Here is a 23,486-nt window from a genome sequence, read left to right on the forward strand (position 1 = left end):
AACGGTAGGCAAGACTGGGTGACCTTAGAGGGTCTGTGGGTTCACCTGGATTCTCAGGGACTCCTGTTCTCTACCATAATGAGTCCTCTGTCCCAGCTCTCAAATAATGACACAGAGGCTTCTTATTAATTATAAAAGCTTGGTCTTAGCTTAGGCTTGTTTCTAACTCTTTTTTTTTTTTTTTTTTTTTTTTTTTAAGATTCATTTACTGGGGCTGGAGAGATGGCTCAGAGGTTAAGAGCATTGCCTGCTCTACCAAAGGTCCTGAGTTCAATTCCCAGCAACCACATGGTGGCTCACAACCATCTGTAATGGGGTCTGGTGCCCTCTTCTGGCCAGCAGGCATACACACAGACAGAATATTGTATACATAATAAATATTTAAAAAAAAAAAAAAGATTCATTTACTTATTCCATATACAATGTTCTTTCTGCATGTATACGACTGCATGCCAGAAGCGGGCACCAGATCTCATTAAAGACGGTTCTAAGCCATCATGGGGTTGCTGGGAATTGAACTCAGGACCTCTGGAAGAGCAGCCAGTGCTCTTAACCACTGAGCCATCTCTCCAGCAACCTAACTAACTCTTACAACTTCAAATAACCCATTTCTAGTCTACATGCTGTCACATGGCTTGTGGTTTTTACCTCTCCTCCTGCGTGTCCTGCTTCCTCTGTGTCCGGCTGGCAGCTCCTTCTTCCTTTTTCCCAGAGCTCTCTCTGCCCAGAAGTCCTGCCTATACCTCCGGCCTAGCTTTTGGCCATTTAGCTTTTTTTTTTTTTTTTTTTTTGGTTTTTCGAGACAGGGTTTCTCTGTGGCTTTGGAGCCTGTCCTGGAACTAGCTCTGTAGACCAGGCTGGTCTCGAACTCACAGAGACCCGCCTGCCCCTGCCTCCCAAGTGCTGGGATTAAAGGCATGCGCCACCACCGCCTGGCTGGCCATTTAGCTTTTAATTAAACCAGTCACAGTGTTCCTTTAGTCTAAATAAAAAGGAAAAGGTTTTAACTCTAACATAGTAAAACTATATAGAAAAAGAACAATTATCAGGTAAGAATTTCATTTACATATCCAGTCCATTTGTATTTGGCAAATTTAGAGAAATTATTATCTATCTTATCTTAATGAGTTCAAAGTTTTAAACCACTTATATCATAACTTGTATTACCAACCCAAAACTATCTTTTTTTCTCCTCAAAGCATTCTCTTAGATAAACAATTTAAACTTTTACGACTTTCAAGCTCATACATTTTATACTTCCTTTTGTGAGTTTCTTTTCTGAATTTGGTAACGAGGAAAACTGTAGCTATAACTGTTTTGTCTTCAACTCTGTCCGAGACCTGAGAAGGATATAATACTACCTGAGCAAATAAGAAGTGTAGAACCAACAATTTCTAAAACTATAGGAATGGACAGAAACCGCTGCCTGCTGAGACAGTCACCCAAGGTTCCTCTGCAATGCTGGGGCATCCATCTTCAGCCTACAAGCCTAGAATAGCTGACAGACTCTTCTGGGAAGCAGGAATTTTGAAAGACTGTCCTCTCTCATCTTGACAGAGCTCAATAGTTGCCATCTTTTGTGTTTTGTTTGTCTAATTTGGACAGCATACTGTCAGCAGCCAAGGCAAAAGCAGTTTCTTGCCCAAATGGCAAGCTTTCCTACAGTGAAAGCAAATTCCATATGGAGTTTCTTCAATGCCCATCATCCTTTTTTTTAAATAAATTGGTGCTGCCAGAAGCAGACATTTTGCACTGTCATGGAAAGCGTTATGTTACTAAAATATTAAAGTGCCATATTCTGTACGTCTCTGAAGTGTTTGAAGACCATCTGTCTATTTGAAATATGTCTCTGATTGACCTTGAAAATATACCTAACATGACTATAAGTTTGATTGTTATAGATGACTAACTACTCCTGTATTTCTTTTTTTTTTTTTTTTTTTTTTTTTTGTTTTTTGTTTTGTTTTTCGAGACAGGGTTTCTCTGTGGTTTTGGAGCCTGTCCTGGAACTAGCTCTTGTAGACCAGGCTGGTCTCGAACTCACAGAGATCCGCCTGCCTCTGCCTCCCAAGTGCTGGGATTAAAGGCGTGCGCCACCACCGCCCGGCTTACTCCTGTATTTCTTTACTGTCCTAAATAGCTTTCAAGGACTAGAACTCTACATTACATTTCTTTAAAAAATATTTATTTATTTATGTACACAATATTCTGTCTGTGTTAGTACTCTGTATGACCATTAATATTATGACAGATATATATTATATATATAATTAATATATATTAATCTTATAAATTTTGAGATATTTATACCTTAAGAAAAGTTTTAGAGAGCCAAAATAAAACCTAAGGAATATGAGATTAGTGGCAATAGAATAGTCCCTAATGTTTGTTTTTCTATTATCCATACCAGGTGCTTCTTTTGACATGAGACAGAGATTTTGGATTTTTCTTTAAAAAGTATACTTGGGTTTAGAAAAGGAGAGAGCCACATTCCAATTCCAAGGTTATCTTTAATTTTTAATTGAATCATAACTACCAAAAGGCCATTTGCCTTATGTCTGTAGAGAACAGTAAAGACAAATATTTAGGAAGATTTATGAGGTCTTTACACTGTTGGAAGTGTATGTGCTATATCATTAGGACAGTTTGCTCTTTCTTGGGGCATTTTCTCTGTGTGATTCCTCCTTCTTCAGATGTCTCATTTGGCCTGTGGGCTTAATATTCTCCTAGAAAGACAAAAACAAAACCCTGCCTCAACTTAGTTTTGGGGAGTCTCCCTGTTTGGCAGGTTGAACGGCCATGCTGTTTGATGAGCTATTGCCTCTCCTAATCAAGAGGTCTCTGCTGTTCCAATCTAATCTTGATCAATTTTGATGGTATCCTGTGGGAAGAAAAGAAAAACCTCTTTCCCAGCGTAACACATATCCCGGTTTCCATTCTGATCTCAACACGTCTTTGAGGCATATAGGCTGATTTAATTCAGCAGTCCTTTCCATAATCTAGTGTCTCTCGGCAGCTGCCGTTCACTGATCAGCATTCAAAAACCTCAAAGTCAACAGAGCACCATAACGAATTCAGACACCCTATGTAACTAGTAACTCACACATCAGGCCCTTGTCCTGGGATGGCTGTATTGGTGGTGAGGTCCTGTCTCAGGGTCCCGGATGGGAATCTCTCACCAGGCCTGTCTCCTTACCTCCTGTGATGTCAGAGACCCGCCCGTGTGCACCCCTGAGCTATGATGCCTGCAAAAGCAGCTCGTGTGTCTGACTTAGCATTCAGAGGCAGCTTCCCCTCTCAAATTCGTGTGACCTTGATTTTCCTTTCCATTTCATCTTCCCGATTCCCTCTTGCACCTCTGGCCCCGGGGCCTCCTTGCTCTCACCTCTGCCACACTCCTACCTGGCATGCCTTTCCCTCGCTTGGTGGCAGCTGCCCTCTCCCCTCCTCCACCCACCCCTGCCACTGAATCAGCCACCCTGGCTCCATCCACCCTCCTCGTGACCTGTGCCCAACTTCTTTATGCAGTGAAGAAAGGGGTTCTCCCTCCCTGGTCATCTTGTGAATGCCCCTACTGACGGCGGGTCTCTTTCCTTCCTTGTCCTGCAAGCCTGGTGCCCAGCCGGTCTTCTGACCCTGTCTCTCTCCCCCTCCAGGTGCGCCCCTGTTCCTGTCACACCCTCACTTCTACAATGCGGACCCTGTGCTCTCCGAAGCCGTGCTTGGTCTGAACCCTGACCCAAAAGAGCATTCCTTGTTCCTGGACATTCATCCGGTAAGTCCTGTACCCCGCTAGAGTCTGGGGCTGGTTCCTGTGGGTTGCTGCATGCTCCTCTTTCCTCTCACCACCCTCAAGCAGAGCTGGCTCAGACTTGCGTAGGGAAGCCCAGTTCCTTCCACAGTGGTGACTTCTAGAACTTCGAGCCATCAAAGGTCCCCAGTTCCATAGTTCAGTGATGTCATTACTTTTTTATTGAGGCCTATAAAAAAGATACATGGTGGTAAATTAATTAAGAAATATCAGCTGGAATGTCTCCTGCACCAGAGATACCCTTGACAGTGTCAAGACACTAAAGATTTCAAGACATCATTGTGAGCCACAATGTCTCACAGAGAAATCGATGTGGGGAATTTGTCCTGTGTTAACTTGTGTCCACTAGCCAGGGCCAGGAGGGTGGCTCTCAGACAGGGGCCTTCTCTCTGCCTCTGGTTACTATGTGTCCAGTCAGGCTGCTGTCCTCACCATTACCTTGGGGAGTCTCAGGATCCCTGTCTTGCAGGGACACCCCTGACGCCCTGAAGACGTTTTGTGAAAACCTTTTTGTTTTACTGGATGGGAATGGAAGCCTGGGCCTCTCACATGTGAGGTGCTCTGGTTCTGGCTGGGCCTTCAGCTGGCCTTCAACTTGCAATCCTCCTGCCTCAGCTTCTAAGTGTGTCTTCACACCTGGCTCACAGCCGAGGGCTCTTGCAGAGGAAGGATGGGGATGTGGGAGGAAGTTGTCTGATGTCTAGCTCCCCAGCCAGAAACCTAACATACAGGAAATATTTTATGTCAAGAAAGCCCCTCAGGATAGGGGCCTGGGTGTTGACTGGGGACCTGTCCTGTGGGCCCCTGGATCCATGCTCCAGACTCCCAAGGACACAGTGCCTAGTATTAACTGTCTAAGCAAATGGATGTGGCACAGTGAGGCCAACACCCTAGCTTAGGGAGTGGGGACCCCTGGAACTCAGGTTCCAAGACTGACACTGGGCACCCAACCTGGCAGAGTTCCCAGGGAGGGTTGCTCAGCCCACCCACGGTGAAGCTGTATGCAGGGTTAGGATCCCCGCACCTCTGTCTGAAAGCCATATCCAGTTTCTGGAGGCCTTTGCCCAGTTCCCTTTGCCCTGGGGACTCCTGGGTGTGCTGGACTCAAAGGAAAGGCAGTGATGCCCTTGCCCTCTGCTGTGGGCGGCTGTGACTGGAGAGGTGGCCTTGGCTTCAGTCATCCTTGCAAGAGTCGTACGGTTTGGGCAGGGCTAGCTGCAGTCTGAGCGAATCGTCTGCACAAAGCCCCATCCCGATGCTGGAACCTCATACCGAGGCCTCTTCACCAAGCTTCTCTCATGTTGTTCTAGAACTTTCTCCCTGAGTGAAGTGACGTGGGTGTCAGTTCTCCTGGTGATTATTCGTGTGATGATTTTTAAGCATCACATTTTAAAATAGCACCGTATGCAGGAAGCTCTTTGCTGCCGCCTCGGCTAGGAAGTGGCAGATCCTGCATTGCTGCGTCTCAAGAGAAAAGGCTGCAAGCTGCTGTGCACTTAACCCTACTCACCCTGGATCAGGCCCTGTGCTGAGCTTTCTGAGCCAGTGGGAAATGTAAACAGATTGAAAAAGCCATCCTAGCCAGGCGGTGGTGGTGTACGCCTTTAATCCCACCACTCGGGAGGCAGGGGCAGGCGGATCTCTGTGAGTTCGAGACCAGCCTGGTCTACAAGAGCTAGTTCCAGGACAGGCTCCAAAACCACTGAGAAACCCTGTCTCGAAAAACCAAAAAAACAAACAAACAAACAAACAAACAAAAAAAACAAAAGATAAAGCCATCCTTACTGCATGCCCCACACTCGGGAGTCACAGTCTGAGAAAGCTGTGTGAGGATGGGAATTTAAGCTCAGTAGGTAGAGTGCTTGCCCAGCACCCACAAAGCCCTGGGCTTCATCCCAGCACCGTGTAAAGTTAGGCATGAGCCAGCCCCCAGAAGGTGGAGGCCGGGAGGTGCAGAGTTCAGGATCATCCTTGGTTATGTAGCCAGCTGGGTTCTAGCCTGGGCCACATGAAATTCTGCTTCAAAACAAGCTGGGCAGGGGTGGCACAAAGCTTTAATCCCAGCACTCAGGAGGCAGAGGTTGGCAGATCTCTGTGAGTTCGAGGCTAACCTGATCTACAGAGCGAGTTCCAGGGCTCCCAAAGCTACAGAGAAACACTTCTTGAAAAACAAAAACAAAAATCCAGAAGGAGATCGCCTCTTTGGTGACAAGGGGACCTTGCGATGTCAGGTGTCCGATCCCTTCGTCAAGCATATATCTCCTGAGTGAGAGCCTAGTGCATGTGCGGGAAATTTCTAGAAGGGTGGCTGCCCCAGCCTGTTGCCTGGTTCGGGTGGGGGAGAAGTCCCTCAGGACCCCAGGACTGAAGCAGGCTGGGAACTGGCCTCCATGGTCAGAAGAGGGCACCAGACCCCATTACGGATGGTGTGAGCCACCATGTGGTTGCTGGGAATTGAACTCAGGACCTTTGGAAAAGCAGCCAGTGCTCGTAACCTCTGAGACATCTCTCCAGCCCCATGGGCTCTGTGGACTTACCTCTCTCCTCACTGTTTTCGGCTCCAGGTCACTGGGATCCCCATGAACTGTTCTGTGAAGTTGCAGCTGAGCCTCTTCATCAAGTCTGTCAAGGGCATTGGGTGAGTAGGTTGGGGTCGCAGCTCCTGAAGGCATCAGGGACCAGGAGGCTCCATGCATTGGTAAATGCAAGGCATGGGACGAGGCAAAGGTCCATCCACTTCTGTCTTCCCTATGACAACGTCTTTGCTCTGGATGGAGACCCAGCCTGCACCCTGACACACCTTCATTTGCCTTTTCCTAAGGTCTCTTCTCCATCAGCCAGATTGGTCAACCCACACTGTCTTCCTCTTCTGGAGTAGAATAGAAAGATTGCACTAGAGTAGGTGCCTGCTTGCATGTCTGTGCACCATGTATGTGCAGTGTCCACGGAGGCCAGAAGAGGGCGTGGGGTCCCAGGGAGCTGCTCTTGAACTCACTCCTTAGCCGTCATGGCCTTGAACTTGGACCTACAGGGCTAGATCTGACTCACCCAGGCTCTTGAAACTGGAGGCCAAAGTGGGCTGGCTTGAGCTCCTGAGGCCAGCTTCCAAACACTGATCTGTTCCACTGCCTAAAATACTCTTTAGAATCTTCATAGATTTATGGAGAGGTGGCAGGAATGGAGATCTTTGTCCCCTGTCCCCAGCACCCTCAGCATCGTCAGCTTCTGGCCATAGCTGTCACAGTAAGGAACGGAAGTCTAGTGCTGTGTTATTGCTAAACCCTTTCCCCTCAGCTTCAGCTTCAGGGTGCAATCTGCTCAGGCCTGCCGGCTCCTGTGGCTATGACCTGTGTGTGCGTGTCCGTTTCATGCACACTTTCTTCCCTCGAGACAGGGTTTCCCACTGAAACCCCAGCCAGCCCTCTTTCTACCTCTCTCAGCCCTGGGGTCAGAGGCTTAGAGCCACACACAGCTTTCGATCTGGGTTCCGGGATCTGACCTCAGGCTCATATACTTGAACAGCAAAAGTGTTACCCGGTGCACCATTCTCCAGCCCTGCGAAGGTTTCTCCTCTAGCCTCTGGGGTATGTGAAAGTACTTGCTGGATCTAGACCTGTGTGGTGGGGATCAAGTTCAGCTGTAAACACAGCCACCCAGGCTCCTGCGGAAAGAGATTCATTGTTATTTTTTTAATGTATTTAATATGGTGGGGGGGCACACGCATATGCTACAATGCGCATGTGGAGGTCAGGACAACTTTTGGAAGCGTGTTCTCTCCTTCCACCTTGTGGGTCCTGGGCATGGAACTCAGGTCATCAGGCTTGGCGGCCAAAACTGTTACCTGCTGACTCTTGCCATGCCCATTAATTAATTAATTAATTAATTAATTAGAACCAGGGTTTCATGTAGCTCAGGCTGTTCTTGAACTTGCCTTCGAAGCTCCCGCTACATCTTTCTCTCCCATTTTCTTGTGAGGTGTTGCTGATTGAACAAGGCCTAGCACACAACTAAAGGCTCTACCAAGCGACACAACACCCTTCACCTTTGGTCACTCACCTTGTGTCCTCTTCTCTCCAGGCAAACAGGGAAGATTGAGCCTGTGGTCCTGCCCCTGCTGTGGTTTGAGCAGGTGAGGGCTCTGCGGGCCACGGGGAGTCTGGGGGTGGGGCCTGTGCGTGTCTGAGGCAGGTGGAGAGAAGTGCGGGCCTGGCTTATTTATTTTATTTCACTTTGATGCTAATGTTAGCTTAACTTCTGGCACCTGAATTTAATTATTCATATGGAAGTTTAGCCTACATGTATGTATATGTGTATTCCACATGAAAGCCTGGTACCCACAGAAGCCAAAAAGAGCATCAGACCCCTTGGAACAGCAATTGCAGGTGGTTGTGGGCCAGCAAGTGGGTGCTGGGAAAGGAGCCTGGGCTTCCTGGAAGAGCAGCCAGTGTTTTTAAACCACTGAGCCATCTCCAGGGTTTGCTAACATCCCCCTTCCCCCGCCCCACGTCAGGTTCACTTCTTCTTTGTCTGAGGCGGTGCTGGAGATCGGCACCAGGCCAGCTGATCTTTCTTGTGACCCTTTAGGTCCTAATTTTAGGTTCTAACTGGTGAAAGAGATGAATCTTGTGGGGGGGGGGACCTTTGGGGTCAGATATACCTTATGTTGATTGGCCAGGCCAGTGCCTCATCACATCAGTCTGCGAACAGCAAAGGCAGCTGGGAAATGTAGTTCTTGAACTTGAAGCAAACGGGCTCTGGGACTCTTTGGTCTGAGTTTGGGAGGGGCGAGACACAAGGGAGGGTTCCGGGAGATGCCGTGTGCAGCCTGGCCCTCCTCACTTGCTCATCCATCCCTCTGCAGAGCGGGGCCATGGGCGGCAAGCCCCTGAGCACGTTCTACACGCAGCTCGTGCTGATGCCTCAGGTGCTTCACTATGCGCAGTACGTGCTGCTGGGACTGGGCGGCCTCCTGCTACTGGTGCCCATCATCTACCAGTTGCGCAGCCAGGTAAGTAGGCGGGGCCGCAGGACTCTGTCCGGTCGGGTTTCTCTCCTGCAGCTGGCTCTCATTCTAGCTCCTCTGGCGTCCTGCTGTGACTCTTCTCTGCCTGTCCTGGAAGGCCCGGGACCCTCCCCGGTGGGTGCTGGGCTGAGAGAAGTACCCAGTCATTTGATCAGCAAGTGGGTACCTCTTGATTCAAGCTCTGTGGAGTTGCCCACTGCAGGTGGAGGTGGGAGACAGGGTCTGGCCTGGTCAGAGAAGAAATGGAAGACCAACCAAACAAAAAAAAAAAATTTACCCAAGGTAAAAGATAACAAAAGGGAGGGTCCAGAACTGGGTGTGAAACGGAAATGGGAGGAGTCACATGTGGGCTCCTGAATTTGAATTTTCTAAGTCAAGAGAAACAAGTGTATCTAGTTAGAAATTTTGTTTAGCCCAAATATATCAAAATATGGAGTTAAGGGTTAGCTCAGCAATAGTGCTCTTATTAGCAATCAGCCCCAACAGTGACAGAAAAGATAAGGAAGGAGAGAGGAAGGAAGGAAGGAAGGAAGGAAGGAAGGAAGGAAGGAAGGAGGGAGGGAGGGAGGGAGGGAGGGAGGGAGGGAAGGAGGGAGGGAGGGAAGGAGGGAGGGAGGGAGGGAAGGAAGGAGAGATGGTGAGATGGCTCAGTGGCTGGGTGCACTTATTGCTTGCAGAGGCCTGAGGTTTGATTCCCAGCACTCGCAAGATGATTCTCAACCATCTATAACTCTCGTTCCCGGAGATGTAACAGGCACGCACGCGGTGCATATACAGGCAGGCAAAATATTTGCGCACATAAAATAGATATTTAGAAACAGAGAAGGCGTGCGATCAATATAAAAGCTACAAAGGCTCTCTCCGGTCTCTTCCAGATTTAATCTTTGAAATCTGGTGACTGTTTCACACCAGATGTGATGGCTCACACCTGTAATCCCAGCATTTAGGAGGAAGGTTGAGGCCGGAGGATTGGAAATTCAAAGCCATCCTTGGCTACATGTAAAGTCTGAGGCCAGCCTGGGCTACATGAAAGCTTGTCACAAAAAAATAAAATAAGGAAAAGTGTGGCTCAGACATGGGTAGGGGTGACTTATGTAAGAAAGGAAGCAAATTTGAATGAAAAGTGTAACCCTAGAGCATGCAGCCCCTAAAAGCAGGAAGTAAGGGGGGTGTGTGACTAAAACCCTAGTTCCCTTCTGATCTTAGGACCAAACATCCACTCGTGGTGAGATTTTTTTTGGGGGGGGGGCTGTGTCCATAGATCTTGGGGTTACAAAAATGAGCAGAACATACCGCTTGAAATTCAGGGCCAAGTCTCTTCACGTGACGTTGGATGTTGATAGCTGTCGTTCTGAAGCCAGGACAGTTGAGGACAGACAGGGTGACGATCATCTGTAATGGGGGAGGGTCAGTGTCTGCAGGCAGGGGGGGTCAATGGCCTCCCACAGGGAGATATCCTGGTGCCACAGACTTTCTGCTGGGGGGGGGGGGGCGACGACTTTCTCTCCTGCCCAGTCATTCGGCTGGTTTTCTTTCTGAAGGTGTGCTTGCTTGCTTGCTTGCTGTGGGAAGAACAGGCCGCCAGCACCCCACTTCCCTTTCCGAGCACTGGCGCCCGGGTCTCATGTCATCTCGAAGGGACATCTGGGAGCCTCTCCAGGTTGACTGTAGCCTGGAGTGTCTGATTGACACTATGGGCTGAACTTCTAGGCAGCTTTTGCTCTTCTCGGCTGCTGCCCAGTGAGAGCTGGGCCAGCTTCTTCCCATCAACCATTGCAGAAGAGAGAGGGATCCAAAAATAGAAGGCTTCTCACTGCACCTCGGGGTCTGGGATCCAGGCTGATTGTTCTGCAGGTTTCATTAGAGGCCAAAACAGCAGTCCACACCCTACCAACTTTGTGCTTACAAGACTAGGCTTCGTGTGTGTGTGTGTGTGTGTGTCTCAGTTTTTTTTTAACTGCATGCTGGATGGTAAACAACGTACTCACCCATACATCATTCTTAAGGGGAACACAATTATGTTAACATTTACCCCTGATTAAAAACTGTGTACTTGGGGAAGTGGTTAAGTGAGCTTAACCCGCCCCAGGCCCTGGGCTCAAGTCCAGCCCATCTTCGCCAAGCCAGACCAGAGAAACCCAAGCTCTCTCCACATTTGCCCTACTGCGGCCACCTCCGCCCCTCACTGCCTGTTGGTGGCTCTCCATGCTCTGCTCTGTCCATCTTCCGGGGCAGTTCTCCACGGTGCAGGGTGGAGGACTCTATTCGCCTCTTCGCTTCTGGGGGAGCCCAGGGTCTCCTTCCCCAGTGACACGCGCGCGGAATATAAACTAGCTTGGTTGTCTTCCAGGAGAAATGCTTTTTATTTTGGAGTGCTAGTAAAAAGGGCTCCCAGGATAAGGAGGCCGTTCAGGCCTACTCAGAATCTCTGATGTCACCAGCTGCCAAGGGCAAGGTGCTGCAAGAAGCCAAGCTGTAGGTGCGTACCAGGTAACCCCCCCTCGCCCTATCTTGCCTGTAGCCAATTGACCTGTTCGACCCTCTCCACCTGTAGATCTTTCTGGGTGTCGTCCACGTGGAGAGCCACCCTCCCGACATCATCACAGTGGGGCCCGTCTAGCCTCAGTTTCTGGGACCTTCAGTCAGTGACTGTCATTTATGAGGTCCCGTGAGAAGATAAAGTTAGACCAGTTGCTTCTCTGTGCGTGTTCCATCCCACGCGGTTGGCTAAATGCAGGTCCCTGGGCGTTCTGGAAGCCCAGAGACTCCTGCAGCCCAGAGGGTTTGAAACTGTATTTTTCTGGACCTCAGAGGCTATTTTGGTGTAGAAGCCACACTGGTTCTAGTCTGGAATGAGGGTTTAAGTAATTTAAGCATGGTTGAGCGCCAGCTGTATACTGGGGCCCAGGCCTGGAATAGGATCTCAGGGTGAGCACACAGGATGTATAAGGCTGCTCAGAACAGTCCAGAGCTGTCTGCCCTGTGCAGTGCTGGGATGGGTGATCCCCGCGACTCGTCCACCACCCACGCAGGTATAGCTGGCAGCCTGGCTCACTCAGCAGCCCACCTTGCGGGGATCCGGGGCAGCGCTTCTCCAAGACCTTCAGGGCCAGGGGGAGGCCAAGTCTGCAGGGTGTGTCCCTGCCTGGGCAGTGGCAGGGAGAGCTATAGGCCCTGCAATTTGAGGTTAGCAGAGGTGAGTCGTGTCCCAGAAGAAGCTGCTAAGTGAGCCCTTAAGTCTGCTTGGGTGTAAACACATCCTTGGAGGGAGGGTGGAGGCCACAGCTCGACGCCTGGGATTCTGGGAGCCAGCTGGCTACTGCCAGCAAAGTCAGCTGTCGGAGAAGAAAATGAAACAGAACTCTGGTGGGTGTGTGATTGTCCTGGTAGATGCCACCTCCCCAGAGGAGGGAGGGCAGGCCCGACTGGGCCTCTGCAGCCCACTGGGTCCCCATGTGTCCGTGGAACTGAAGAAGGGTTCTCATCCAATAGAACTTCCAGGAGGGGTGGAGGGTGAGGTCTTGTATCTGCTGCCTTCCAGCTGCGGCGCCCTCTACGGGTGATATTTGGTATTGCCAGAGGGCAGGGAAGGCCTCCTGGGTGGGAGGTAGGGGACTCCCAGGGTGCAAATGCAGGTTCCAAGCAGAGATTAGATAGTCCAGATGGAGCACAGCCTTCACCCTGTCCAGACCCCAATAAAACGAATGAAACCAGGGTTTCCTCTTTATTTTCCCAGCCTGGTCCAGTCTTTGTTTGGCTTCAAGATTCCCTTGGGTTAGCCGGGCGGTGGTGGCACACGCCTTTAATCCCAGCACTTGGGAGGCAGAGGCAGGTGGATCTCTGTGAGTTCGAGGCCAGCCTGGTCTACAAGAGCTAGTTCCAGGACAGGAACCAAAAACTTCAAAGAAACCCTGTCTCGAAAAATAAAAAAAAAAAAAAAAAAGATTTCCTTGGGCTATGGAGAGTGATTTGAGTCCCCACTTCAGGGGACACCCTAGCCCTGGCCTTGGGCTAGGGAGGGCAGTGTCTTCCAAAGACTAGCCTCAGCATGTGGGGTGGACACGTGGGTCCTTGTAGAGGGTGTTACCCCATCTCACTGCCTAGCCAAGTAAGACTTGGTGAGGCCCCACACTTTGCCTTGCACCTGGGTGTGGGGGTGGCCCCTGGGGGCGCCTGCCGTTGCTGAAAGAGAAGGAAAATAGGGCCTCTGCTAGCCCAAAGGGTATGACTCTATGAATAAGGAAAAGGCTCTCCCTCCGGGCCTTACTGTAAAGTGGGGGTTGGCAGGCAGGGTTGGCTTTGTAGTCAGGTGCCCTGAACAGACAAGGGTACAGAGTGGCCTTTGTGGAAGTGCTCTGAACCACTGTTTCTCATTGGTCTATCTCTCATTCTCCATTGTCCTCTGTCAAACACAGTGATGGGGGAGGTGAGGGAGGGGAAATCTGCCCTGGCTCCCCTGGCTGTCCAGTGCCTTGTGGATTTGTTGCATGTATTTTTCTTTTTTTTTTTTTTTTTTTTTTTTTTTTTTTTTTTTTTTTTTTTTTTTTTTTGCTTTTTCGAGACAGGGTTTCTCTGTGGTTTTGGAGCCTGTCCTGGAACTAGCTCTTGTAGACCAGGCTGGTCTCGAACTCACAGAGATCCGCCTGCCTCTGCCTCCCAAGTGCTGGGATTAAAGGCGTGCGCCACCACCGCCCGGCTGCATGTATTTTTTCTTGGGAAAGACCAAGCAACAGTCAACTCTCGTTTTACCCTCTGGCAACAAGGGCATGCTGAGTCCCTCAGACTGGCTTTGAGCTTGTAAGCAATCCTCTTGCCCCAGTCCCCCAGTACTGAGATTCCAAGCACATACCACTACTATGCCTTGTATCCCCCTTTTATTCCAGGTTCTGTCTGTCTGTCTGTCTGCCTGTCTGTCTGTCTGTCTGTCTGTGGGTGCTGGAGATTGAAGCCAGAGCCTTTTACTGAGTGTGTTCCATCTCTGGGTTTCACCCCCAGCACCCCGTTTTTACTTCTGAGTGAGACTTTCTCACATGCTGGGGTGCTGTGGCTTATAGGGGGAGGGGAGACTGGTTTTGGTCCAGGGAGAGGATGCTCCCACACCCACGGCCCTCTCTGTCTGCCCTGTGGTTTCCTTCCATGCTGCAGGGTACAGCAGGCCTGGGATGTGGGGTGACAGTGCCTCTCTGTCCTAGGGGAGGACGGACAGGGACAGATACCCAGTGTTCTTATCATTTTCCTAATCTTTTCAAATTGAATCTTTCGACATCTGTGCCATCTCCCCCTCCACCTTCCTCTTCTACTGTCCCTAAGGCCCAGAGGCCACCATCGCAGGGATTTGGTAGGAAGGAGTCTCTCACCTCCATGAACAAGAGCCATTTTTAACAGCTGGTCCTGGCCTGCCGTGTGACTCTATTTTAAACTTGTCTTCCTGTGGACAGACATTTAGGCCATTCCTAGTTTCCCTAGGCAACAGTGCCATACACCCACTCTGGACTCTGCACTGCCCTCCTCACTCTGTCCTGCCAATCTCTCGGGCCTCAGTTTCCCCAACTCTAAAGGGAAGGGATGAGGCTCAGTGACCCACAGGACCGAGGCATCCCCATGTGTAAGAGAGCGGAGTCTCTCAGTTCACGGCAGTCGGCACTGTGATAGGGAGGAGGTCGGTTCCGTGCTGATGGGATGTGGGGCGGAGGGGACAGGCAGGGCAGGGCTAGGTGACAGGCTAGTGACTCAATCTCTTCTTTCTCCACAGGGTCCCAAAGACACAACGAGCCCCCCAAACCTGATAGCTTGGTCAGACCAGCCACCTGGTCCCTACACCCCACTTCTTGAGGACTCTCTCAGCGGACAGCCTGCCAGTGCCACAGCCTGAGCCCCTAGATGTCACGCCTGTCCACACGGCACACATGTGCACAGACGTGTGCAGAAACACTCAGGGACCAGGGACAGAGTCGCTGCTGAGGCCGCCTGGTGGCTACAGACGCTCTAGTCTAAGTGGCTGTGAACCAGGCTGTAGGGACCACAGCTGCCACCGGCCCCTCCTGTGGGGGGCTGGCCCTGCCCAGGCCCTCCACTTCATGCTGCCCTGTCTTCCTCCCTCAGGCTGAAAGCCTTAGTCCCCACAGAAGACAGATCCGTCACTCCTAGGGGCTGGGCATACTTTCGCCTCCTGTGCCAAGGCCAAGCAAGCAGTTCCAGGTCCCGACGGGTCTACACACGCACCCTGGAGCTGTGTCTGGCCCTTTTCCTCCAGTCTCTGCCGTGTCACCTAAACACTGAACTGGCCGCTGTCAGTGGCCAAGGTGGCAGGCCCCTCAGGGTCCTAAGTTTTCAGGTGTGGTGTCAAAGGTAGAGAGGCGTGGACCGTCTACCCTGGCACTTTGTCCCCTGGTATCTGGCCTGGTTGCCTGGTGCACCTCCCTGGACGGTGGGGGACAAGGAGGCTCATTGCCCGCATCTGCCCCTTTTTCTACTGGAAGAGAAATTTTATCATCTTTTGGAACTCATGACTGAAGCAATAAACCTTTTCACGAATTCAACACTGCCTTCCGTGACTGTCTGCTTGGCAGGGCTGGGGCTCCGGGGTCCAGGCCACTCCACTCATTCAGGTGGTGTACATCCTGGTGCCCACCCCTAGCCACTTTTTCACTTCAAGCCTGATGTGGTACGTGGCTCAGATGCACCAGCGTCAGGCTGGCTGTGTCCTTTCTCTGCCGTATGGAGCCCCGCGGGTGTTCTACAGTCAGTGCCCAGGGCAGGAGCATCCTCGTCACCCACATGGCCTGGGAGGAGCTAGGAAAAGGGTTGGGAGGAAGAGTCTTAAGTTTTGACCCAAGTTCAAGCCATAATAAGGGGGGTGTTTCCCCCTGGTATCCTTGGTTTAGAATAAAACCACGCTTTTCCCCTAAGGGACTCACTAAGAACTGAGCAAGAAATTCGCACCGAGAACACCGAAAAATGCGCCAAGCAGCTCTGATTGCCACGGTCCGCACCCTCTCCCCTTTCCAGAATTAATTTTAGTTTTGGGTGGGGGCCGTTGCTATGGCGCGGGTGTGCAGGTCAGAGGATCAGCAACAGTTGGTTCTTTTCTCACTCTATGGGTCTTGGGGATCGAACTCAGTTTCTCAGGTTTGGCAGCAAGCTCCTTTACCCACTGAACCCTCTCCCTGGCCCCACGCTTCCCCTTCAACTTGCACCGTTCTCTTCCTGCCCCTCTACCTCACGTTAACCCCTCCATGGTACTGTGCAGCACAAACAGCGATATAAGGTGAATATTTTTATTTTTGTTGGCTTTTTTTTTTTTAAGACAGGCTCCAACTTTACATGGCCAATAAGGAAGGACTAGAACTCATCATCCCCCTGCCTCTGCCTCCCAAATGCTGGGGTAGCAGGCATGCCCCACCATATCCAGATTTATGATTTCTATGACTGGGAAAAGCCAACCTTTCTGAGCTTTTCAGGTGGTCAGTCGTGAACTTCGGAGCTCAGGGAATCCTCCATCCTCGTCCTCGGCATGGCTGGGACCAGAGACATGCACCTCTGTGCCCAGTTCTTGTGTCTTTTCCTGGTCTGTGCCTGCTTCTACTGCACCAGAGAGGGAACGGGAGCACTTGGAGGCAGACATCCTTGCTCGGGGGTCTGGAAGCTCTAGTGGGTTGGGACGGGCTGGTTAGGGTTCTGTGGAGGTCTCTCCTTGCCCGGCAGATGCTTGTCTTTACTTGGCTTTTACGGGTGTGTGGAAATTCCAGCCTCCTTCCACCTTCTGCTCCTGTTCACCCAGTGTGAAAGAAGCTTCGTCCTCCCACATTGCATGAACACCTCTAATCTCGGGCCTGGGACCCAGAGGCAGGTGGATCAGGCGTCCAAGGTCATCTTCAGCCACATCATGAGTTCAAGACCAGCCTGTGCTATACATAAGACCCTGTCTTAAAAGAGGCGGGAGGCTGATGGGGTGGTGCACACTTTTTATCCCATCACTGAGGAGACACATAGATCTTTGTGACTTTGAGGCCAGCCTGGTATACACGGAAAGCTCCAGGCCAGCTAGGACTACATAGTGGGATTCTGTCTCAAAAAAAAAAAAAGCAAAACTTGGAATAAGACTCCACTTCCCCAGTGCCACCTCCCCATTTACTGTGACCGTCTTCTCGGTGTTGTAACATTTGACAGCCAGCTAGCTTTGCTTGTTCCAAAACATTCTCAGAAGGACCCACACAGCGGGAGGCCTGTCCAGTTGGCTTCGGGGCCTCTTCCCCTGCTGAGCAGTGTGCAAGGATCAATGCCATCCGTTGTCGGCCATCAGTCATGCAGGGATTTTTACACAGTAGGCTGGCACGCCCACTGATCTTTCTCCACATTTATAGAAAGCTGGGGAGTGGAAATAACCCGCTTGCAAAAGCTGGTTGCCCAATCTGCGGCATGCTGGGAACTAGCATGGGAAGATTCCCCCACGGGGGTGTGGAAGAGGCCTGAGCTCTAGAGACGCCCCACGGCCAGGTGGTCCCTGTTGAGGTCTAGATCTGGGAGATGGTCACTTACAGCGCCCCCTGCTGACTGCTGGGAAAGGATCCTTTTTTGGTTTGCTCTGTGTGTGTGTGTCTGTCTGTCTGTCTGTCTGTCTACCACACCCAGCTTTCTTAAGGTACTAAGACTCAAACTCGCCAGGCGGTGGTGGCGCACGCCTTTAATCCCAGCACTCGGGAGGCAGAGGCAGGCGGATCTCTGTAAGTTCGAGGCCAGCCTGGTCTACAAGAGCTAGTTCCAGGACAGGCTCCAAAGCCACAGAGAAACCCTGTCTCGGAAAAACAAAACAACAAAACAAAACACAACAACAACAAAAAAAAAACGACTCAAACTCGGGTCCTCCTGTTTGCACTTCACTGACTGAACCATCTCTCCAGCCCCTCCTTTGTTGTTGTCTGAGACAGAGTCTTGCCATGTAGCCCAAGCTGGCCTTAAACCCTAGTCAATCAATCCTGCCTCAACCTCCTCTCCAGGGCTAGAGTTCAGGTGTCTGCTACCACTCCCTATTTCTAAAAGCTTTTGCTTTAAAAATAAAAATAGATAAATAAACAATGTTTGGGTTTTCAAGACAGGGTCTCTCTGTAGCTTTGGCTGTCCTGGAACCTGCTATGTAGACCAGGCTGTCCTCAAATTCCCAGAGATCCACCTGCCTCTGTCCCCGAATTAAAGGGTGAGATTAAAGGTGTGCGCCACACCTGACTTCAAGAATTAAATTTGTTTGAAGAGGAAGCCATGTGTCTGTGAGGTTTAGACCTGTCTGGCCAGCAATATTCTGTGGCACCGGTGAGGGTTGACACTCAGCTCTTACACCTGCACGCCCTTCAGGGTGGCTCCTGTTTCCTTGGAGGACCACTGTGCGTCTCACACATGCTACACTGCCAATCGTGTGTGTGTGTGTGTGTGTGTGTGTGTGTGTGTGTGTGTCGCCCCTGGCCATTCTCCTGCCTCATCCGGGCCTCACTTTCACAATCAACTCTGTCCCAGCCACACTAACTTCTCTGGGAAGCCCCCTGTACGGCTCTTTACAACTGTCAACCTGACAAAAGGTAGAATCAGCTAGAAGCAAGGGCTTGCAGAGATCCAGCTGGGCCCCCGGGGGCACAAGTTCGGTATTTGCCTTGACTGTTAACTGAAGTGGGATGTCCCACCCTGAATGTGGGCGGTGCCATTCCTGGCCCTCTGAAAGAGAGAAGCAAGCTAGCTAAGCATGAGTAAGCAGGCGGAATGGGCGTGTTTGTTTCTGCTCTTCCCTGTGGATGGAATGTGAGTAGCTGCTTGAGTTCCTGCCTCAACTTCCCCAAAGTGATGGACGGCAACTCGAAACTGTCACATGGCCCTTCTTCCTCCATGTTACTGCTGTCACAGCACTAGAAACTAGGGTACCCCCAGCGTGACAACCACACACTCAATCTTTCCATCTCAGTACCCCTAGAATGCATTTTGCCCCAGATGATGCTAAGTGTTTTGGGACACTTGAGATTTTAACTCCGGTTGCTGAAGTCCCCTCCCCCTCAGCCCTGACCCCCAGGGCATATCAACCTTCTCAGAGGCCAACAGGTTCCGGAAATATCTGCCCAGAGCCTGCTGTGTGTGTGCTTGGCACCAGGGTCCTGGGGTGGGGTGCTAGTGGAGGTGCCCAACCGATGCGGCTTTGCTATCAGAAGCTTACATGGGGCATGGATAAGTTACACACCTTAGCACCCCGCCCCTACTTACTCCCCCTTTAAAACAACACACCTGAAGCAGGGTGGTGGCAGTGCACACCTTTAATCCCAGCACTCTGGAAGCAGAGGCTGGCAGATTTTTGTGAGTTCGAGGCCAGCCTGGTTTACAAGAGCTAGTTCCAGGACAGGCTCCAAAGCTACAGAGAAACCCTGTCTGGAAAAACAAACAAACAAAAAAAAGAAACAGTCCACCTGAGGTGGAGAGCAGGGAATCTGACACTCAAGGAATAATTAAACTATGTAGCAAGTTAGAGGCCAACCTGGGCTGCATGAGACTCTTGTCAAACAAACAAACCAAAATGAAGCCGGGCTCACTGATGCCTGCCCGTCACCCCCAGCATTCAGGAGACTGAAGCAGGAAGATTAAGAGGCCAACCTGGGATGCAGAGCGAGGCCCCTGTCTTACAAAACAAGAAATGAATTTTTAAAAAATCAGTGGGCAAATGCTAGAGTCCCTGCAGGAGATGGGGAGGCCAAGGAGGTAGTGGAACCTGCTTGGTGGCTCCTGTGTTCAGGCTCTGTCTCTGGAGTATGTGAAAGTGACATATAAGTGTCCCATATGTGGTCTATGCCTTCTGTTCTCCAGATAACTACCCGGAAGTCTTTCTGAGATGTCATCTGCCACAGCTTGTCCTTTTCCCTCCTCTGAAGGTAACCTCTTCTATAGCCATCCTGCACTTAGAGAACCAGCTTCTGAGCAATTCCAGGATCGGTCACTAGGGGGCAGACTGCAACATGGGAGGCCCAGTGGTGCCTGTAAGAGCCAGGGTCCTCCAGTTCCCGGGATGTGGGAAATCCATGGGCTGGCTCAGGGTTTGGTAACCTCGAGCAATTGCACTTTATGTGTGTTCCAGAGCCTTCCATGCCAGAAATACTGCTTTAATAATCTGTAGAATTTGTAAGGGTCTTAACCATAAGAGGCTTAGGAGCAAGAGGGAGCCCCTAAGCTAGAACCCAGGGCTCACAATAGGGGCTTTGGCCATGGAAACAGGCATCTGTGGTGCTAATCTCTGATCTAGTTACTGGGCTGCCTTGGAGCAATTCTCTACATCTCTGAATTTGTCAGTGCCAGCTCATAGAAAGGGGTGACGATCACTGCCATGAAAAACTCTGGTAGCATCTGTGAAGACAGAACAGAAAAATGCATGGTGGTGCAGGCCTGTGACCCCAGGAGGTTGGTGGTGCAGACCTGTGACCCCAGGAGGTTGAGGCAGGACAATCTTAAGTTTGAGACCAACCTGGGCTTCTTAGCAAGGAAATAAGAAAGAAATGGCTTTTCTGGTTGACCGCTGTGTGCCTAACGCTCTCCTGTGCAGTGGGATCGTGTTGAGCTGAGTTTCCTAGAAGGAATGTGTGAGACAGAGAATTATGACTCAGGGGTATCCCTTGGGAGAAGGATTGGGCTCAGTAGCCAAGGGCAGTTGTGCAAGAAAGGCTATGAGCATGCAAGTATTAAGAATTGGGACATAAAATAGCTTGGAGCAGCTGCAATTACAGAAAATGGCAACCAGGGGTCGCTGTGGCTCCAGTCACTGGAGCTCCTGAACCAGAATTCGACATTCTTAGCCACTCTGGGTTTCTGTGGTAGCTTCAAGGCAGAGGACCATCTACTTCATGAGGCTCTGGACATATTAAAAATAAAAAACAGCCGGGCGGTGGTGGCGCACGCCTTTAATCCCATCACTCGGGAGGCAGAGGCAGGCGGATCTCTGTGAGTTCGAGTCCAGCCTGGTCTACGGAAAAACCCTGTCTCGAAAACAAATAAAATAAAATAAAATAAAATAAAATAAAAATAAAAAACAAAAAAGTAATAAACTAGGGCTGCATAAAATACACTATTAAATATGTTTACATTTGAAAGGCTATCCCCAGCTCCCACACAGAAGTACTCTGGTGTTGCCACGTCTCAGGGACAATGTTTATGGACTTAGTGACAGTTCTTCTACCCCAGGAAGCCAGGCACTGGCAGAGGACATGAGTACTCATCTTCAAAGTAGACACGGGGTTCAGGCCACACAGTTGTCCTTGGGGTAAGTTGAAACTATGAAATGGTAGATTTAGGGGGAGGGGCTGGAGAAACGGCTCGGCAGTTAAGAACACCAGCTGCTCTTGCAGAGGACTGGAGTTCAGGTCCCACCGTCCGCATCAGGTGGCTCGCAACCATCTGTGATTCCAGATCCAGAGGATCTAACGCCCTGTGCGGGCATTGCACTCACGTGTGCACACGTTCACACTCACAGTTTCAGAGGAAACTGAGGCACCGAGAGATGAGGTCATAGTTCGTGGTCTCCAGGCTGGTAAAGAAAGAGGTTTGCACCCCAGCAGCCTGGTCCTGTTCTTGAGTCCCCCCACTTGTTCTTCATTCTCCAGTGCCCAGGTCCACCCACTGTGCTGCTGAGCGGCCCTCGCGACCCTGGAAAGGGTTTCAACCCAAGTCGGGAAGCATGTCAGGTGTGAGACAGGAGACCTCAGAAGCCTGGGGAGGAAGGGAGGGTCACAGGCTGAGGTCTAGCATAGTGCTTCTCCACCTTCCTCACGCTGAGACCTGTTAACACAGCTCCTCATCTTGCGATGCCCCCAACCGTAACATTATTTTCATTGCTACGTCATAACCGTCATTTTCCCAACTGTTATGAATTGCAATGTAAATAATTTTGGAGACTGAGTTTTGCCAAAGCGGTTGCAACCCACGGGCTGAGAACTGCTGGTCTGGAAGGAGCCCCGTTTACCGGGCCAGGCTGCTCTGATAAGATCCCAGGCCGGTCCAGTTCAGACTTGTCCCAGACAGGTGGCAAGTGGTGGGCAGGGCAGGAAGAGTCATGTGTCTAAAAATAGCGCCTGGCTTCCAGAGCCTGTTCGCAGGACAGTGAGACAGCAAGTATGTGCGTGGGAAGGGTTCCCTAGGATTTGGGGGTTATGTATGCAGCTTCGGGGAAGCTGGAGAGAGGGGTGCTGGGGTGTCAAGTTTGAACCATTGCAGGTCCTCGCTTTGTGGGTCACAGGCTTGCGTGGAGAGGTATAGAGGGGCGTGCAGGAGGCAGGAAGGGCTTGCAGTTGGCCACTGTGCTCATTTCTTTCATCTACCTGTCACCTGCCTCCCCGCTAGGGTATGGGACTCCATGCCCAAGCCACCCCTCCCCCGCCCCATGTCTCTACAGATGAATAGGCAAGACCAGTGTGTAAGCTGGTAGACACAGCACAGTGGCCTCGCTGGTCTCTCTCTGTGTCTGTGGCTACCATCTGTCCTCTGCTCAGCCACAAGAATGTCTTCTGTTTGAGGAGCAGAGACCCAGGGATGACACACAAGCTTCTCTAATTCAGCTTTGTGTAGCTCTTGGCCCTGTGGTCTCAGACTGTGGGCAGCAGCTGTTTGGGGGCAGGACATGGTTTCCCTATGACATCAGTGTTGGCAAGCATATAGGCAGGGTGGGAGGCCAGCCCTGTGGCTGGAGGCTGGATGGCGTTGTGTCTCCCTGGGCAAGGCTCTGTGACCATATCATGCCCACGTCCAACTCACAGGAAAACCACTTCCTGCCCCACCCACTCCAGGGTCCAGATGAGGGTGGGCGAGAGGGACATCGTATGGACATTACGCTGAGGGCAGTTCGAAATGGTTTTCAGATGTGTGAAGGAATGTGGAACAAACCCCGTGACCTGGGGCAGACCCAGGCAAACTGCCCTGCGATACCACACTTTACCAGCAGATGCCGCTATTGGTCACACGGCAGGTTCCAGGCAGCCTGTCTTGCTCAGGGGCAGGACTTGAACCTGGGACTGAAGTAGAGACTCTGAGGCCAAGGGCTTCCACACTGCAGGTATTTACAGCAGGCAGATGGGAAAGGCATGCCTGTCCCAGAAACTGGCCAGAGAGAGTAGCTGCGTGAAGCGTGTGGGGTTCTGGGTAATGGTGGCTCGCTCCTCTCCTGCGGCCCCTACCGCTCAGGGGGGCAGGTGGGTCTCTCTGAGTTCAGGCCTGGGCTACAGATCCTCACAGAATTAATTTCCTGGAAGGAAAAAATAAAAATCAATGCCTGTCCCTCGGTGCCGGACATTAAACTCCTTCTCGGGATCGGCGGTGGCGGGATGTTTTGACAAGGGCGAGAATGGAGACGCCCGGGAGACTGGTGGAAGCCCGGTCGATGCTTCACTTCCTGACACCCGCGCCGCTGAGCGTACTGTCATTGAATCGGGACGCGCAGCCACCCGCCCCTGCAGCCATTCCCCCCCTCCCGCCCCAGTTCATTTGCGAGCCCCTCAAAGCGCAGCTCGGCGGCTGTGGCAGAGCAGAACCCCAAATGAGCTATTTATGGGCCATCTTTCCACGTCGCTTGCATATTATAATTAAGAGATAATGTCAGTGGAATAGAGCGTTGTCACCCAGGAACGGCCTCCTGCCGCCTCGGAA

The 23,486-nt window shown here is 51.1% G+C and overlaps 1 protein-coding gene across 2 annotated transcripts in view; it reads left to right on the top strand.

Annotated features, from left to right (window-relative positions):
- The window catches only part of Scarb1 (scavenger receptor class B member 1), a 67,735-nt gene extending 52,362 nt beyond the window's left edge, over positions 1–15,373 (top strand). Inside the window, exons 8-13 of one of the 2 annotated variants that reach the window (XM_057764620.1) lie at positions 3,657–3,775; positions 6,376–6,449; positions 7,889–7,940; positions 8,673–8,819; positions 11,185–11,313; positions 14,587–14,712. In XM_057764620.1, the coding sequence (XP_057620603.1) occupies positions 3,657–3,775; positions 6,376–6,449; positions 7,889–7,940; positions 8,673–8,819; positions 11,185–11,313 (521 nt within the window). In that variant the 3' untranslated portion in view covers positions 14,587–14,712. Of the gene's footprint in view, positions 1–3,656; positions 3,776–6,375; positions 6,450–7,888; positions 7,941–8,672; positions 8,820–11,184; positions 11,314–14,586 lie in introns of both variants that reach the window. The other variant, XM_057764621.1, reaches the window with a different exon arrangement.
- The last annotated feature ends 8,113 nt before the right edge of the window (positions 15,374–23,486 follow it).

Source organism: Chionomys nivalis, chromosome 3, assembly GCF_950005125.1.
Source record: "Chionomys nivalis chromosome 3, mChiNiv1.1, whole genome shotgun sequence".
NCBI lineage: Eukaryota > Metazoa > Chordata > Mammalia > Rodentia > Cricetidae > Chionomys > Chionomys nivalis.